This window comes from Mobula hypostoma, chromosome 2, assembly GCF_963921235.1.
Source record: "Mobula hypostoma chromosome 2, sMobHyp1.1, whole genome shotgun sequence".
Lineage (NCBI taxonomy): Eukaryota > Metazoa > Chordata > Chondrichthyes > Myliobatiformes > Myliobatidae > Mobula > Mobula hypostoma.
Genome location: NC_086098.1, coordinates 228,471,523 through 228,491,568, shown reverse-complemented (window position 1 = coordinate 228,491,568; position 20,046 = coordinate 228,471,523). Strand labels below are relative to the sequence as shown.

Here is a 20,046-nt window from a genome sequence, read left to right as displayed (position 1 = left end):
TTCCAGTGATCTTTTTGCATTATTTTTTAAAATTATATTCTTACTGTAATTTATAGTGATTTTTCTGCCTTGCACTGTACTGCTGCCTCAAAACACTACATTTCATGAAGGATGCCAGTGATAATAAACCTGATTTTGATGCTCTGTCCGCCAGAGAAAGCAGGATCTCCCAGTGGCCACACATTTTAATTCCACATCCCATCCCCATTCTGATATGTCTATCCACGGCCTCCTCTACTGTAAAGATGAAGCCACACTCAGGTTGGAGGAACAACACCTTATATTCCGTCTGGGTAGCCTCCAACCTGATGGCATGAACATCGACTTCTCTAACTTCCGCTAATGCCCACCTCCCCCTCGTACCCCATCTGTTACTTATTTTTATACACACATTCTTTCTCTCACTCTCCTTTTTCTCCCTCTGTCCCTCTGAATATACCCCTTGCCCATCCTCTGGGTCCCCCCCCCCTTGTCTTTCTTCCCGGACCTCCTGTCCCATGATCCTTTCGTGTCCCTTTTGCCTATCACCTGTCCAGGTCTTGGCTCCATCCCTCCCCCTCCTGTCTTCTCCTATCATTTTGGATCTCCCCCTCCCCCTCCAACTTTCAAATCCCTTACTCACTCTTCCTTCAGTTAGTCCTGACGAAGGGTCTCGGCCTGAAACGTCGATTGCACCTCTTCCTAGAGATGCTGCCTGGCCTGCTGCGTTCACCAGAAACTCTTATGTGTGTTGCCTGATTTTGATGCAGTGGCCTTGGAGCCCTGTCACACGACCAGTGCTTCAGAGGACCTGGCTGAGCCACAGGCAATCTCCTGGGGTGGGAACGTGTGCAACGTGCAGTGTTTGCGATGGGAACCAGAGAGCTGACTCTCTCCTGCTCAGGTGCCCCTGAAATAATGGACAGCACTTTGATAGATCTGGGACAGGGAAGAGCTGCTGGAAGAGTGAAGTGTGCCGGGATGGAAGAGCGACCCAGAAGATATTGCTGCTGACTCTGAGCTCCGGCAACACACATTCAATTCTGACGATGGGTGCTGTCTGTGTGGCCTCTGCACTTTCTCACCGTTACAAATGTGGGGTTCCTCCCACATCCAAAAGATATGTAGGTTTACAGGTTAAAGGACTATCAATCACCAATGCTGTAGGTGAATCAGCGGAGTTAATGGACATACAAGAAAATAGGTTACAGGGAAACAAGTATTCTAAGCGATAGTATGTATTCAATGGGCACAATGACCTTCTCCTATGCTGCAAGGAATCTCATGTAGGAAGTGCGGATCCTGGTGAGACTTTGAATGATATATCTGCAGTGTCAGACAAAGGACTCAGCTCCAGTGTGTGGAAACAGTCTGTAATTGCTTCACATCCAATGTTCTTTTAATACTTATTTAAGGGATGTGGCATATCTGAAGGTCATGAGTTCCAGCCCCAGCCAAGGCAGCGTGTTGTGTCCTTGAGCAAGGCACTTAATCACACATTGCTCTGCGACGACACTGGTGCCAAGCTGTATGGATCCTAATGCCCTTCCCTTGGACAACATCGGTGTCATGGAGAGGGGAGACTTACAGCATGGGCAATCTCCGGTCTTCCATACAACCTTGCCCAGGCCTGCGCCCTGGAGAGTGAAGACTTTCCAGGCGCAGATCCATGGTCTCGCAAGACTAATGGATGCCTTAAATGGCATGCACAGGCCGAGGCAGCAGATACACAAGAAAGAAACTGAGCAAGAACTGTACTGGCATGGACACTGAAGGCGATTCATTTGTCCAAAGCTGAAAATATTTTCATTGTTTTATGAAATGTTATGACATGGGAGAAACCACTTGGCCCAACAGATCTGTGTCAATTCACAGAGCGGATCAGTTTTCCCGCTAGCTTTTCTCCTGCAAGTTAATCAAAGTTCAAATCAAATTTATTAGCAAAGTGTTCATACCACACATTACCTTAAGATTCATTTTCCTGCAGGCATCCCGCAGGAAAACAAGGAAATACAACAGAATGCACGAGAAACCAAAGACTGGCAAATATACAATGTGCAAATGTCAACAACTTGTGTAAATAATAAAAAAAGAGAGTAAACAAGTAATACTGAGACCACGAGCTGCAGAATCCCCGAAAGCGAGTTGACAGGTGGTGGAATCGGTTCAGCGCCGAGGTGAGTGAACTCGGTCCAGGAGCCCGATGGTTGCAGGCACCAACTGCTCCTGAACCTGGCGGTGTGGGACCCAGACTCCAGCACCACCCTCCTGACTGTAGTGGTGAGAAGAGAGGGAAGCGGAGCAAGTGGAGGCGAACAAGGTGGGCAGCCAGATTAGCCTTTGTTTTCTGCTCTCAGACCTCGATGCTTCAATCGGCGCCCTCTGCTCAGGCAATGGCCGACATTCGTCCTCTGCAAGGTGCTGTACCCACATTCCTGAGAGTCATGTTCACCAAATCCTCCAGGAGATAGTAAAGTCACAAGTTAGCTCAGGTGGTTCAAAAATACGCTTCTTAAAGGGAAATTACAGACTACAGATTGCAGCAATCGTAGTTTGGAAGAAGTATATCTAGTAGTATTGTGAGCTGCCTACGAAACGTCACCGTATATCTCTGGTGCCATCTTAGTCTCCCCACATTGCCATCAACTTCCCTTGGATTCCGCCATTCATCTGCATATGTGGTAATTTACAGTGACAATTAATTCACTGAGCCATATCATCGAGGTTCAAAGGAAATTGGTGCACCTGGAGGAACTCCAAACCAGGCTAAAATGCCGGGGTATGAAACAACTTCTACCCAGCATCTTGGTAGCAAATGTACAGTCACTGGAGAACAAGACTGAGGACCTAGGGCGAGATTGCTGGATTGAAGGGAAATGAGAAATTGCTGCATTCTGTTTCACAGAGACACAGCTCACTCCAGACAAACTGGATACATTGTTGAGACCTAAGGGCTTCTTGATACATTGGATCAAATGGACTGCTAATTCAGAGAAAGCAAGTTGTCGCGGCCGGTGTTTCATGATAAACTCTTTGTGGTGTTCAGACGTCTATGTTCCCCTGACATGGAACATCTAATGATTGAGTGAGTGCTGAATATTTTACTTACCCAGAGGGTTCCCCTCCATGATCCGCACCAGAGTTTACATACCACCAAATGCCTATGTTAAGCAGGCACTCAAGGCACTGAGTGTCACTATCACCAAACATGAAATAGCCTAACCCCGACGCCTTTCAAATCATTGTTGGGGACTTCAATCAGGCTTGTTTAAAGAAATCTCTTCCCAATTATCATCAATATTTTACCTGCAGCCAGGGGTCCCAACACAATCAACCACTGCTATACTACGATTAGGAATGCCTACCATTCCATTCCAATTCCGCACTTTAGAAAATCTGATCACTCGGCTGTCCCCTCCTACCTGCATACAGGCAAAGGCTATAGAGCTCGACTCCAGAGACAAGGACAACAAGGAGGCGGTCAGGGGAGGCAAAGCAACAGCTACAGGATTGCTTCGAGTCAGTGAATTGGACCTTGTTCAAGGACTTCGAGGATCTTAATGAATTCTCCATGGCTGTCATGGACTTTACAAAAATAGTCATAGAAGGGTGTGTCCCCAAAAAATCCATCAGCGTCTTCTCCAACCAGAAGCCCTGGATGAACCGAGAGATCCACAATCTGCTGAGGGCCAGATCAGTGGCATTCAGATCTGGCGAACAAGTAAAATACAAGAGGTCCAGGTACAATCTCCGGAAAGCCATGTCATATGCAAAGTGGCAATTTTGGACCAAACTGGAATCACTGAAGGATGTTTGACAACTAAAATAATATCACCTCCTACAAAGTGAAACCATGTGACATTGGTGGTGACAAGGCTTTGCTCTCAGATGAGCTCAGTGCCTTTTATTCTCACTATGACTGTCAAAACAAGGAAGAACCTTCATGCCTTAACATAACCCTTGATGATCCTGTGATTTCTGTCCTCGAGGGTGACATGAGATCACCCTTCAAGAGGATGAACCCACTGAAAGCACACAGCCCCAAATAGAGGGACATGGCCGAGTACTAAAGACCTGGGCTGATCAACTGGCTAGAGCCTCACCAATATCGGTAACTACTCGCCAAGGCAGTCTGAAGTATCCACTTGCTTCAAGCAGGATTCAACTGTACTGCTGAACGTAGCAACGTGCCTCAAAGCCAATCATCCAGCAACACTTACATCCACTGTGATGTAGTGCTTTGAGAGGTTGAGCAAACACATCAGATACTTCCTGAGAAGCAACTTGGATCTGCTTCAGTTTGCTTACCATCACAATAGGTCAACAGCAGATGCTATTTCATAAGCTCTTTGCTCAACCCTAGAACACCTGGACAATGAAAATGCATACATCAGGATGCTCTTCATTGACTACAGCTCAGCATTCAATACTTTCGTTTCCTCAAAACTAATCAATATGCTTCAAGGCCTGGCTTCAATATCTCCTCTGCAACTGGATCCTCAATTTCTTCACTTGCTGACCCCAGACAGGCTGGGTTGGCAAAAACCTCTCCTCCACAATCTCCATCAGCATAGATGCACCACAAGGCTGTGTGCTTAGCCGTCTGCTCTATTCGCTTTATACATACAACTGTGAGGCTAACCGCAGCTTCAATGCCATATTTAAGTTTGTTGACGACACCAGTCATTGGCCAAATCAAAGGTGGCGACGAATCAGCACATAGGAGGGTGAATGAAAACCTGACTGTGTGGTGTCAACAACAACCTCTCACTCAACGTCAGCAAAACCAAGGAGCTGATTACACTAGACAACTAATTTTTTTCCCCAAAAGTGTTGCTTCCTCAGAAATTTTTTTTGCTTAATTTTTTTTCGACCACTTGAAGCTGAACACAAATACTGTACAAGTTCAAACTACTTTGTATCACCTAGGAATTTGTGGAGAAACAACAAATTAACTTTTATTGAATATAATACATAGGCTGGCGCGTGGCCAAGTGGTTAAGGTGTTCGTCTAGCGATCTGAAGGTCGCTAGTTCGAGCCTTGGCTGAGGCAGCGTGTGTGACCTTGAGCAAGGTACTTAACCACACATTGCTCTGCGACGACACTGGTGCCAAGCTGTATGGGTCCTAATGCCCTTCCCTTGGACAACATCGGTGGCGTGGAGAGGGGAGACTTGCAGCATAGCATGGGCAACTGCCGGTCTTCCATACAACCTTGCCCAGGCCTGCATCCTGGAAACCTTCCAAGGCACAAATCCATGGTCTTATGAGTCTAACGGATGCCTATATAAAAAAATACATTTAATTGCATAATGCTGTTGATGCTTTGGAATGGTTCAATTAAACTAAAAATCTTTTGATGATTTTCATTTGTACTCAGTGTCTGCGACTTCTCAATTAAGTATCTAACAATAATCAGCCAGCCAGCCAGCACTGATGGATTCCAGTTGCCCTGACACCGTTTCTCCATGACCACAATATCCTGGTGAAACCTTTCACCATGCTCGTCACTGACAGTACCAAGATTTGCTGGGAGGAAGTCTAAATGCAAATGCAGTAAACAAATTTTTAGTGACATGCTGCACTTTATGGTTCTGTATGCTTGAAGCATGTTGTCAACCAGCTGCATGTAGTTTGGTGCTCTGTAGTTGCCAAGATAATTTTCAACAACATCCTTGAATGCTTTCCATGCAACTTTCTCTGGTCCTATTGGAAGTTGTTCAAATTGCCTGCCTTTGATGACCTGTCTGATCAGTTTTAATGACAGAGAGCAGGACCCAAGATAAAATAAGCTCTTGTCAAGTCCAACTCCGTCAGAAGCCTTGGTGTTTCAGGGCACAGTTGTGTTCCCAGAAACTCACTGCATTGCAATTTTCAATAACGAGAAGCCTCCTCATTGGAGCATGTATCAAGAAACAAGAGCTGAACACAACTGGGCAGAAATTTGTGAATTCTAACTCAATGGCTGTAAGGTGACAGTTGTCTGACAAGGGAGTAGAGCTGAGTGATATACTTTATACTTTACTGTCGCCAAACAATTGATCATCACAGTGATATCTGATTCTGCGCTTCGTGCTCCCTGGAGTACAAATGGATAGTAAATATTTAAAAAATTAAATTATAAATCATAAATAGAAAATAGAAAAGGGAAAAGTAAGGTAGTGCAAGAAAAACTGAGAGGCAGGTCCGGATATTTGGAGGGTACAGCCCAGATCCGGGTCAGGATCCATTCAGTCTTATCACAGTTGGAAAGAAGCTGTTCCCAAATCTGGCTGTACGAGTCTTCAAGCTCCTGAGCCTTCTCCCGCAGGGAAGAGGGATGAAAAGTGTGTTGGCTGGGTGGGTCGTGTCCTTGATTATTTTGGCAGCACTGCTCCGACAGCGTGCGGTGTAAAGTGAGTCCACGGACGGAAGATTGGTTTGTGTGATGTGCTGGGCTGTGTTCATGACCTTCTGCAGCTTCTTCCGGTCTTGGACAGGACAACTTCCATACCACAGGGAATGAATGACAAGAGGGCAATGGTGGTAAGTGGGAGGAGGAGGATGTCTTCATAAGGTATTCAAAAAGCTGTAGTTTTCCTCATCAACAGCTGAGAGCCAGTGCTCTTGTGTCAGAAGTTTAAGAGTGCAGTGGTAAGTGATTTGAGGAAAAGGTTCTTCCACAAGTAAGCACTGTATTTAGAGTGGCTTAGCAGGGCAAGAGGAAAATAAATGGAGATCAAAACATGAAAATAGTCAGTGACTGATCTCAAATATCATTGAGAAAGCATAGAAAACAACACATGAAATGAGAAGATAGCAGAGGCAATAATGAATATAAAGAGTTGACATTACATTAAAGGTTGTGGCAGCATGGATCACAAACTGAGTTAGGGACAAAACAGGAATTATTTTTGGACTGGAGGAAAGCACATGTTATTCCTGAGACTACTATTGTATTTCAATAGCTTGGACCTTTCAACAGAGGGGATAGTTTCAAGATTTTCAGATGACAAAATATGGTGATTATAGACTTCAGGAGGATACAGGCAGGCTGGTGGAATGGAGAGGCACAAGAAAGTGAACACAATAAAGTATGTAGGGCAGAAATCTTTGGGCCAATTGTGAAATCTCAAAAACACAGAAAATGAATCTGAACACCAAAGCAGTGTGATCATGGACTTTTATCAATATATGGTTTTGCCACCACTGAAGCATGGAGTCCAATTCTAATCATCCAATGAGAACAGGTGTGCAAAGGCCCAAGACAAGACTCAAAAGTCTCACTGGAATGGTCCAGGAAGTGTGGGGAGGCGGGGAGGAATAGAATAATTTCCCTTAGGGACAGAGAAGATGGTGGAGAGATTTACTGGAAGAATTTTGAGTTACTCAAAGTAATGAGCCCAGGCAGCAGACCTCTTGATCCTCTTCCCATTAGAGGAAAGTTCAAAGAGCAAGTAACCGAAGGACTTTGGCAAGAGGACCAAAGGAAAACCCTTAAAAAGACACAAAACTGAATAGATGGTTAGCAAGTGAAACATACTGCCCAACTAGAAGGTGGGTACTAATTCACTCCGGCTTTTCTAGGTCAGTACTTGGAGGAAAGTAAATGTAGGGCATCTTAAATTCTTCAGCTGAACGGCTTCTTTCTCTGGTCTATCATTCTGAAAGTAGAAACACAAGAGACTACGGACGACAGAACCTGAAGCAACAAACAAGTTGCTGGAAGAACTCAGCAGGTCGAGAGGCATCTGTGGGAATTGTTCACATCCTGGTCAAAACCCTGCATCACAAGCGAGAAGTTCTGGGAAACTTGGCACAAAGCTTGCATGTGTCAGGATGGATCTTGTGCACGAGTCTCCATGGAGACTTGAAACTAAAGCTCTGTGCTTCAGAGGCACAAATTAATGCAGCATATGGCTGTAAACTGCCATGGAAGATGAAAAATCTGCTGTAGAGACTGGCCCCTAAGGTGCTTTTGAAAATAATTTACCATTGCTCATCGTACAGGGAGATCACTTGAATGAAAAAGATCAGCTGCATAGGTTGATTCAGGATGAACCCAACTAGGTCAGATTATGGAATGGGATTCAAAATGGCAATCTTCAGCAGTAAAGCAAAGGATCATTGGTGAATCCTGTAGCACAGCCTGGTCCTCAATACGGAATCACACTACAATGCAGCAGTGAAAAATTGCTCACCTGAGAAAATCTGCTGATACTGAAAACCCAAAGCAATACACACCCTGAAGGATGAAAGAGATAAAGGGCTAGAGAAGAGGGAATCTGATAGGAAAGGGAAAGGGAAGGAGCACCAGAGGGAGGTAAACGGTATTATGGGTAAGGTATTGATGTGGATGGAGAATTGGTTAGCAGACAGGAAGCAAAGAGTGCGAATAAACAGGACCTTTTCAGAATGGCAGGCGGTGACTAGTGGGGTACCGCAAGGCTCAGTGCTGGGACCCCAGTTGTTTACAATATATATTAATGACTTTGATGAGGGAATTAAATGCAGCATCTCCAAGTTTGCGGATGACACGAAGCTGGGTGGCAGTGTTAGCAGTGAGGAGGATGCTAAGAGGATGTAGAGTGACTTGGATAGGTTGGGTGAGTGGGCAAATTCATGGCAGATGCAATTTAATGTGGCAAATGTGAAGTTATCCACTTTGGTGGCAAAAACAGGAAAACAGATTATTATCTGAATGGTGGCCGATTAGGAAAAGGGGAGGTGCAACGAGACCTGGGTGTCATTATACACCAGTCATTGAAAGTGGGCATGCAGGTACAGCAGGTGGTGAAAAAGGCGAATGGTATGCTGGCATTTATAGCGAGAGGATTCGAGTACAGGAGCAGGGAGGTACTACTGCAGTTGTACAAGGCCTTGGTGAGACCACACCTGGAGTATTGTGTGCAGTTTTGGTCCCCTAATCTGAGGAAAGACATCCTTGCCATAGAGGGAGTACAAAGAAGGTTCACCAGATTGATTCCTGGGATGGCAGGACTTTCATATGAAGAAAGACTGGATGAACTGGGCTTGTACTCGTTGGAATTTAGAAGATTGAGGGGGGATCTGATTGAAACGTATAAAATCCTAAAGGGATTGGACAGGCTAGATGCAGGAAGATTGCTCCCGATGTTGGGGAAGTCCAGAACGAGGGGTCACAGTTTGAGGATAAAGGGGAAGCCTTTTAGGACCGAGATTAGGAAAAACTTCTTCACACAGAGAGTGGTGAATCTGTGGAATTCTCTGCCACAGGAAACAGTTGAGGCCAGTTCATTGGCTATATTTAAGAGGGAGTTAGATATGGCCCTTGTGGCTACGGGGATCAGGGGGTATGGAAGGAAGGCTGGGGCGGGGTTCTGAGTTGGATGATCAGCCATGATCATAATAAATGGCGGTGCAGGCTCGAAGGGCCGAATGGCCTACTCCTGCACCTATTTTCTATGTTTCTATGTTAAACATCTCTTCTTCGGTTGTCCATCGAAATCCGATGACGACGTCCACTCCTTTAACAGTGAGATCTTTGTTGACGATACAGTCCTACCCTGGACCCACAAGCTCTATTGCAGGTGGGACACGTAAATGTGGTAGTGGTGACAACCATGGCTGCATTTCTCCTGGTTCTCTTCTGCTGTCTTCCGGTTGTTCTTTCCATCTTCAGAATATGAACCCCGTCCCTACACAGCTGTTGCCAAGTGGTACGGTCAGCAGCAACCTCCTCCAGGTCCTCGGGTCTGATCTTGCACTTCCTTAAAGCATTCTTCATCTGATCCTTATAGCGCTTCTTCGGCCTTCCAGCTGAGCGTCGACCATGAAGTAGCTGGCCGTATAACACTCTGCGGGGTAGCCGACATGGGGGCATCCTTATCACATGGCCCAGCCAATGCAGCTGATGCTGGGTGATCATGGCCTCAATACTTCTGCAGTTGGTCTTTACAAGTATTTCAGTGTGAGGCACCCGCTCACGCCAGGCAATTCCCAGGATGCGCTGGAGGCAGTTTCTGTAGAAGCGCTCCAAGGACTTGATGTGATGGCTGTAGGTTACCCAAGCTTCACAGCTATAAACAACGGTGGTGACATAGATTGCTTGGTATATGGTGACCTTTGTGGAGGGACGAAGGCTCCTGTTCTGAAAGACTCTTTGCCGAAGTCTCCCAAAGGCAGCTGATGCCTGTTTAATGCGGCTCTGGATGATGTTGTCAATGCCGCTATCCTCAGAGAGAATGCTCCCCAGATATTTGAAAGATGGCACTACTGACAGCTTTTCATCACTAACAGTGAAGGCAGGTAGAGTGGGTGGGACACTGGTACTCCATTGGCAAACCACTTCTGTCTTGGTGTGTGAAGCTTCTGGTGCAGTAGTGAAAAGAGGAGCCGAGTCTGTAAGCCTCCTCCTGCCAGTACACAGCCTCTCCACCACCAAGACTCCTGCAGTGCCTCCTTGGGGCCACACATGGAAACTGGGTATCTTATGGTCCCAGGCCAAACTACAGGGGATCTCGGAGCAGCAGTAGGCCCCAGAGACGTGGCGTGCAGGCCCACCTCTGTGTGGACACGCCCTGCCGCCCATCAACCACTGTCCCAGCTATGGGGAAAGAGCCCCACTGCCTTGTGGTAAGTCCGTTGAGGTAAACATAGAAACATAGAAAACCTATGCACAATACAGGCCCTTCGGCCCACAAAGCAGTGCTGAACATGTCCTTAGAAATGACCTAGGGTTACCCATAACCCTCTACTTTTCTAAGCTCCATGTACCTGTCCCAGGAGTCTCTTAAAAGACCCTATCGTATCCGCCTCCACCACCGTCGCTGACAGCCCATTCCACGCACTCACCACTCTCTGCGTAAAAAACTTACCCCTGACATCTCCTCTGTACCTACTTCCAAGCACCTTAAAACTGTGCCCTCTTATGCTAGCCATTTCAGCCCTGGGATAAAGCCTCTGACTACCCACACGATCAATGCCTCTCATTATCTTGTACACCTCTATCAGATCACCTCTCATCCTCCATCGGAGAATGATTAGGAATAAAGGCGGATTAGGAGAAAAGGCCAAGATCACTCAGCGTATTCTCATAAGGCATGCTCCCCAATCCAGACAACATTCTTGAAAATCTTCCCTGCACCCTTTCTGTGGTTTCCACATCCTTCCTGTAGTGAGGTGACCAGAACTGAGTACAGTACTCCAAGTGGAGTCTGACCAGGGTCCTATATAGCTGCAACATTACCTCTCGGCTCCTAAACTTAATCCCACAATTGATGAAGGCCAATGCACCGTATGCCTTCTTAACCACACAGTCAACCTGCGCAGCAGCTTTGAGTGTCCTGTGCACTCGGACCCCAAGATCCCTCTGATCCTCCACACTGCCAAGAGTCTTACCATTAATACTATATCCTGCCATATTTGAACCACTTCACACTTATCTGGGTTGAACTCCATCTGCCACTTCTCAGCCCAGTTTTGCATCCTTTCAATGTCCCACTGTAACCTCTGACAGCCTTCCACACTATCCACAACACCTCCAACCTTTGTGTCATCAACATATTTACTAACCCATCCCTCCACTTTATCATCCAAGTCATTTATAAAAATCACAAAGAGTCGGGGTCCCAGAACAGATCCCTGAGGGACATCACTGGTCACCGACCTCCATGCAGAATATGATCCGTCTACAACCACTCTTTGCCTTCTGTGGGCAAGTCAGTTCTGGATCCACAAAGCAATGTCCCCTTGGATCCCATGCCTCCTTGCCTTCTCAATAAGCCTTGCAATGGGTACCTTGTCAAATGCCTTGCTGAAATCCATATACACTACGTCTACTGCTCGACCTTCGTCAATGTGTTTAGTCACATCCTCAAAAAATTCAATCAGGCTCGTAAGGCACAACCTGCCTTTGACAAAGCCATGCTGACTAGTCCTAATCATATCATACCTCTCCAAATGTTCATAAATCCTGCCTCTCAGGATCTTCTCCATCAACTTACCAACCACTGAAGTAAGACTCACTGGTCTATAATTTCCTGAGCTATCTCTACTCCCTTTCTTGAATAAGGGAACAACATCCACAACCCTCCAATCCTCTGGAACATCTCCCATCCCCATTGATGATGCAAAGATCATCGCCAGAGGCTCAGCAATCTCCTCCCTTGCCTCCCATAGTAGCCTGGGGTACATCTCATCTGGTCCTGGGAACTTATCCAACTTGATGCCTTCCAAAAGCTCCAGCACATCCTCTTTCATAATATCTACATGCTCAAGCTTTTCAGTCCGCCGTTAAGTCATCCGTACAATCGCCAAGATCCTATTCCGCAGTGAATACTGAAGCAAAGTATTGATTAAGTACCTCTGTTATCTCCTCCAGTTCAATACACACTTTTCCACTGTCACACTTGATTGGTCCTACTCTCTCATGTCTTATCTTCTTGCTCTTTACATACTTGTAGAATGCCTTGGGGTTTTCCTTAATCCTGCTTACCAAGGCCTTCTCATGGCCCCTTCTGGATCTTCTCATTTCATTCTTAAGCTCCATCCTGCTAGCCTTATAATCTTCTAGATATCTATCATTACCTAGTCTTTTGAACCTTTTGTAAGTTCTTTTCTTCTTGACTGGATTTACAACAGCCTTTGTACACCACAGTTCCTGTACCCTACCATCCTTTCCCTGTCTGATTGGAACGTACCTATGCAGAACTCCACGCAAATATCTCCTGAACATTTGCCACATTTCTTCCATATGTTTCCCTGAGAACATCTGTTTCCAATTTATGCTTCCAAGTTCCTGCCTGATAGCCTCATATTTCCCCTTACTCCAATTAAATGTTTCCCTAACTTATCTGTTCCTATCCCTCTCCAATGCCATGGTAAAGGAGATAGAACTGTGATCACTATCTCCAAAATGCTCTCCCACTGAGAGACCTGACACCTGCCCAGGTTCATTTCCCAATACCAGATCAAGTATAGGCTCTTCTCTTGTAGGCTTATCTACCTATTGTGTCAAGAAACCTTCCTGAACACACCTAACAAACTCCACCCCATCTAAACCCCTCACTCTAGGGAGATGCCAATCGATATTTGGGAAATTAAAATCTCCCACCATGACAACCCTGTTATTATTACACCTTTCCAGAATCTGTCTCCCTATCTGCTCCTCAATGTCCCTGTTACTATTGGGTGATGGGCATGCAAGGAGATAAGCTGAGAGAGGGAAACAGGAATGGTGAATGAGATTGGGGGCGGGGGGTAATAGCCAAAATAGGAAGTTCAAGAAATCAATGTTCATGTCATCAGGTTGGAGGCTACCCAGACAGAATATAAGGTGTTGCTCCTCTAACCTGAGTGTGGCCTTATCTTGACAGTAGAGGAAGCCATTGACTGACATGTTGAAAAAATGCTGCATGGCTGAGACACCGGACCCTAGTGGACAACACAGGCTCTACGGTCCTGTGTCCACTTTCAAGAGGCAGACCACTGGGCTCTGTAATTCGCTCTTCTTTTGCTTGTAACATATTAGTGGCATTCACACCAATGCATTTTACGTTCTTTCTCCACCACCCCACCAAAAAAAAACAAAATCGATAAATTATCACAGGCTGATCACAGCAATCATCAGCTACAGTTTGTAAGCACTAATTAGATAAGGCAGGGCTGAAGTTAATTAAAACATATAGCACGTTTCCACTGCGTGACATCAAACTTGTAAATCTCAGCGCTCTGCCGTAGCGTGCTAATGACAGGGAGTCTTGCACCTTCCAGTGATTCCCCTGGCCGTGCACAGAACAGAGCAGGATGGAGATACCAACACTGATAGAAAAAGTGACAGAACAAGACAGATAGGAGGATGGAGAGCACGTGGAAGAGAACACAGAAGAGAATGAGAAGGAAACCATAAAAACAAGTTGAGAATTATGCAAGGGGCAAGGCAGGGGGTACAGAAAGAAAATCTCAGCGTGTGGATACTTGCAAATGAGGGGCAAAAAGACATAGAAAAGGAGGGACATGGGATGAAGTCAATGGCAAAGAATAAAGACACCACCAACACACATCTGCTCAAGAGTACTTGATTGCTTTTTCCTGCAAGTTTTTTTGTTCCTGCCTATTTCAAAGCTTAACTTCTCCTCTTTGGCCTGAAAAATACTGCCACACACCATGATGTAAGCAAAATCGGCAAGGAGTGAGAGGAGGTCTCTACTAATATAAAACATTTAACCATATGCCCACACAGTTTCCCCTCAAAGGAAAGGCAAATAACCAAGCAGGTTTTCATTTCCCTACAATTTAGGATCTTTCAGGCCTCCTGGGTCCTCATATTGATCCCATTAAAGGGTTTAATTCTGCAATGAAAATTAAAAATGTGTACAGAGTGTAATTTTGAAATCAGCAAACAGAAATGAAGAGAGAAGAGGGGCAGTACCCACAAGCCCAGTGACTGAACTGGAGCGTTGGGACCCCAAAGACAGCTCCCATCCCACCCTATCCACTGGAGAAGTTATGAGCTGGTTAACAAGAGCAAGTAGATCGATATTGTACATTGAAGAGAGAGTGTGAATGGATCACATATGTACAGACATGTTAATTAAGTTTTAAAATTTGTTCCTCCTCTACAATATGGAAAAGTATTCACAATCTAATTTCAAAGTAAATTATTAAAGTACGCATATGTCAACGTACACTACTGGTATTCATCGGCTTGAGGTATTCACAGTAGAACAAAGAAATACAGTAGAATCATTGTCAAACTACACACCAAGACTGACAAACAACCAATGTGCAAATATAACAAGTAAGTGGGTAAATAATACTGAGACTATGAGTTGTAAAGTCCTTGAAAGTGAGTCCATAAGTTGTGGAGTCAGTTCAATGTTGACTTGAATGATGTTATCCCGCTGGTTCAGGAGCCGGCTGGCTGGAGAGTAATAACTGTTCCTGAACCTGGAAGTGTGGCTCCAGTACCTCCTTCCCAATGGCAGCAGCGAGAGCACAGCCTGGATGGCGGGGGTCCTTGGTGATGGAACGCTGTTTCCGTGTCGCAGCGCTCCTTGTAGATTTGCCCAGTTCCTTCAAAGTGAGTGGAATTTACTCTGGAGCAACACACACACACACACGCACAAAATGCTGGAGGAACTCAGCAGGCCAGGCAGCACCAATGGAAAAAAAAGTACAGTCGATGTTTCGGACCAGAACCCTTCAGCGGGACTGGAGAAAAAAAAGACAAGGAGTTGTTTTAAAAGATGGGGGAAGGGGAGAAAGAAACACAAGGTGATTGGTGAAGCTGGGAGGGGGAGGGGTGAAGTAAAGATCTGGGCAGTTGATTGGTGAAAAAGATATAGGACTGGAGAAATCTAATAGGAGAGGACAGAAGGACATGGAAGAAAGAAAAAAGGGGGAGGAGCACCAGAGGAAGGCCATCTCCCCATCTCTATTCCACCATCAAGCACATCTTCCCCACACCCCCCCCAGCTTTCTGCTTTCCACAGGGATGCTCTCTACACGACTCCCTTGTCCAATCATCCCTCTCCATTGATCTCCCTCCTGGCACTTATCCTTGCAAGTGGACAAGTGCTACACCTGCCAATACACCTCCTCCCTCACTACCATTCAGGGCCCGAAACAGTCCTCCCAGGTGAGGCGACACTTCACCTGTGAGTCCATTGGGATCATATACTGCGCGCGGTGCTCCCACTGTGGCCTCCTGCATATCGGCGAGACCTGATGTAGACTGGGAGACCGCTTCACCGAGCACCTACGCTCCATCTGCCAGAAGAAACGGGATCTCCCAGTGGCCACCCATTTTAATTCCACTTCCCATTCCCATTCTGATACGTCAATCCATGGCCTCCCCTACTGTCGCGATGAGGCCACAGTCAGGTTGGAGGAACAACATCTTATATTTCATCTGCGTAGCCTCCAAACTGATGGCATGAACCTCGAACTTCTAGCAAGACCCCCTCCCCCACATCATTCCCCATCTATTTTCCCTCTCTCACCTTATCTCCTTGCCCATCCATCACCTCCTTCTGCTGCTCCTCCCCACTTTCCTTACTTCCACAACCTTCTGTCCTCTTCTATCAGACTCCCCCTTCTCCAGCCCTGTATCTCTTTCACCAATCAACTTCCCAGCTCTTTACTTCATCCCTCTCCCTCCCAGTCTCACCTATCATCTTGTGTTGCTCTCTCCCCTCCCCCCAACCATTAAAATCAACTCTATGTTTTTTTTCCTCCAGTCCTGCTGAAAAGTCTTGGCCCGAAATGTCGACTGTACTTTTTTCATTGATGCTGCCTGGCCTGCTGAGTTCCTCCAGCATTTTGTGTGTGTGGCTCGGATTTCTAGCATCTACAGATTTTGTCTTGTTTGGTATTTACTCCGAATCACCTGTCATCTTGTTTTCACTCTGAAGTAACTTCTTACCAAGTTTTTACATTTGAAGCCTGTTTTCACATGTGAACAGATCTATAATTCCAGCTGATTCTCTGTTGAGTGCAATTGTCCAGCATTCCTATTTTCTCCTTCACATTTTTTAGAAAGTGTATGGCAAAAAGTCAGCAAACAGCACTAGACAACACATGCTCCAGGCAGCAGGAAGGGCACAGCATAAAAGGGGTTAACTCACTGGCTCTCTGCGTTCAATGTCTGCTGGGCTGTGGGAAAAGGTTCTTTTGGCTGAAGCTAACACTGGAGTTTTCCCAGAGGGCAGAAAGTCTGGACTTGCTTCCAGGCTCAATAACCCTTTGTGTCATAGATTAGAGTTGGAAGGAATTAGAAACCTTTGAGGTTAAACATTTGATCACGGCAATTCCTTCGCTGGTCCCATTTGCTCAGAGACAAAACCACTTCTGGCAGTCAAACCAACAATACAATTAATCAGCTTTATTCTCCGAAGGCTTCATTTATCTTAGCTGATGAATGCATTCCAAACGGAGCTGGTTTAAGCTTTCTGTGGATAATCTTTCCCAAGTTTCAGCTAGCATTCCCTTCCCCCACGACGCAGTCAGGAGCTTTTAGGCAGTGTTAGCCTCAGCATTTTCAGCTTCTGTTGTTTGGAGGAAGATTGGTCACACTTTCTCCTGCTGGGTGTTCATTGTCAGCCTTCAGTTACCAGTATAAAAGGGAGAAAACAGCAAACTAAACATCAGAAACAACATTCGTATCCTCTGCATTGTTGATGCAAAGGCTGGATACATTAAAGATGCAAACTCCTTCAGCACTAGTGTAAAGACCCTCACCTTCACACTAGAAAACCTACCGGAGTGAACTACAAGAGCAGCAGGTCCCACAAACCTGTAACCTGTTTCATTGTTCCAGAGACATTCCTCTGGGCACTTGGCATTAAGAACAAAAACAAAGGATGTCTGCCTTTTCATCCAGTCCATCGGCTGCAAGTATGGGTGGGCTTGTCTTCCTCCCTCTCGCCCAGCCCCTTTAGATCTGCACGCCAACTCTGTCCCAACACAATTATAACCATCTGACAATGTGTCCTGACGAAGGGTCTCAGCCCGAAACGTCGACTGTACCTCTTCCTAGAGATGCTTCCTGGCCTGCTGCGTTCACCAGCAACTTTGATGTGTGTTGCCTGGAAGATTGCCCAGTTACATTCAGTCCACATCCAATCTGACTGACTACTGCTCAATCAAATCTACCCTCAAGTATCACTAATTCACCACAATACCCCTGCTCACCATTTCTAGGCTGAACTTGATCAGGACCTCTTCATACACAGATCGAATTCAGAGATGAGGTGGGAGTGACTGCCCTTGGTACAACATTTGACCATGTGTGGCATCAAAGTGGACCAGCAAAACTGAAATCAATGAGCTATAAGTGAGCTAGAGGTACACCTCGAGTAAAAATGAAAGTGGGATTGTGGAAGTTGAAGCATCCTAGACCTAGGACACGACTGCAGGACTGCAGTCCCAGGCCCATCTTCAATGACCATACTCTGTCAAACAGTCAGAAGTGAGGAGGTTCACTGATAATTGCATGATGTTCAATTCCAATCACAACTCTACAGCAAATGAAGCAGCCCATGGACCAATATCTGCCGAGGACTCGGGTACTCAGTGATGAGCTGCAAGTAACATATGCACCACCAAGTTTCAGGCATTGCACATCTCCAACAAGACAGTTCAGTGGCTTTACTACCACAGGGTCCCTTCCAATGTCATGGGGCTCACACTGAACCAGAAACTTCACCACCACAACCCATGGATTCACTTTCATGGTCTCTACAACTCGTGTTCTCACTATTATTTATTTGTAATTTCACATTGTATTCTTACAGTATATGCACTTTGGTTGTTGGTCCATCGTTGTGTGCAGGTTTTCATTGATTGTCATGTTTCTTTGTATCTATTGTAAATGCCTGCAAGAAAATGCATCTCAGGGTAGTGTATGGTGACACCTACGTACTTCGATAATAAATTTACTTAGACTTAGAATTTCAATACCATCTATCACGCCTGAACTGACTGATCAGCCCATTCTCCAGCACCAAGTTTGAAGTCCTCAAGGTCATGGTTTTTCAAGTACATATCCAGGTCCTGTTTAAGTGTGGGGAGGGTTTCTCCCTTCACCACCACTCTGGGCAATGAGTCCCAGACCTTTACGAACCTCTGTATGAAAAAGCTTTTCCCTAATCTCCCTTCCAGTTCTTCTGCAGAATAAAGAAATACCTGCTTCTGAGAAAGATATTAAATCCCAAATTGAATGCACTTCCAGGGAGTAATAGTAAACTCCCAAAGCCTGGTGCAAGAGCTGCTGGAAGATTCTAACCAGTTTTGTCTTTTAAAGTGTCAGAATTGACATGAAATTAGAAAAGTTAAACTGGTTGTGTAGCAGCGGTCTTGCCTTACCGCGGTAAAAGTCACACCACGTGGCAGAGATCTCCAGCTCCATTCTAAAGCACATTAAGGTGATGCCAAGTGTAGCTGTGGGGTCTGTTGCTCCCAGTAAGGAGTGAAAGACCCCACAGCCTCACATGGCACCACATTATGACACGATCTGAAAGTTGTACATTGATGCTTCTCATCAGGGTTCAACTTTCAACTTGTGTCACTGCCAGGCAACCAATCGTGGAACTTGCTGGGTACAACTTCGCACCATGTTTCCTTTTTAAAGCAACGACAGCACTTCAAGAGTACTTCATTAGCTGTAGAACATTATTTTATATACTAGGATAATACAAGACATTAAATTCAAATCCCTTCTTCCAACAAAATAATTAACTATCATGTCACCAATAGGACAGCCAGTAACAAATCCTACGGTATGTCTCATTAACTAGATATGAAGCATAGGTGATTCTTGAACAGGAGGCTAGCCCAATGAACAGTTCCTTCATCTCCCCCTCACTTCCCTCTGTCTGACCTGTTTGATGAAAGCAGTGGAGATCATATCCCAGGAGATGATGCCATGGTCCATAAGCTCCAGGAAGGCTGTCAGTGTGAAGGCCAGCATTTCCCCAAAACTGCAAGGAAACATGCACAGATAGGTCAAATATCACACACAAAAATCCAGTAGGGTGCAGTATCCCTTGACGTTTTGCATTGGTGAATGAAAGCAACATCAGTAATCACACCGTCCTGTGTGGAAATCAGACAACCTTCACCAATCTGTGGACCCTCCCAAAAACAGAAATGTAAAAATGCAATATCCAGCAGAGATACTAATCCAGACAGGTAAGACCTGTGTTAGTCAGATACTACATTAGCCAACCTCAGTCATGGTCTACAATGTGATGGAGTGAGGCAGAGGTTTTAGCATTTTGGCGGATGGGAGTGGAGTGCAGGTGTAGCCTGTTCTGCCATTTTGCAAGTTTGTAGCAGATTCTTCACCTTAAACACCAACTTGCTGGGCTATTCCCAGACCCCTTGACTCCTCAAAAGTTAAGAAATCTATCAGCTTCAGTTCTGTATGAGCTCAGTGGCTGAGCTTCCACAACTTCTGCCAGGAGAGAATTCCAAAAATTTACCATCTCGTGCTGTAAATAGCTTATCACTTATTCTAAGACTGTGATTCCAAGTTCTAGACTCCTCAGTCAGGGGAAATTTTCTCTCTCTAATCAGCCTGTCGAGCCCAGCAAGAATTTTGTACAT

The 20,046-nt window shown here is 45.5% G+C and overlaps 1 protein-coding gene across 4 annotated transcripts in view; it reads right to left on the bottom strand.

The window, feature by feature from the left end:
- LOC134342912 (engulfment and cell motility protein 2) overlaps positions 1-20,046 on the bottom strand; it is a 218,360-nt gene that overhangs the window by 75,141 nt on the left and 123,173 nt on the right. For all 4 annotated transcript variants that reach the window (XM_063041595.1, XM_063041599.1, XM_063041597.1 and 1 more), the window contains one exon: positions 19,319-19,418. In XM_063041595.1, coding sequence (XP_062897665.1) covers positions 19,319-19,418 — 100 coding nt within the window. The remainder of the gene's footprint in view (positions 1-19,318; positions 19,419-20,046) is intronic.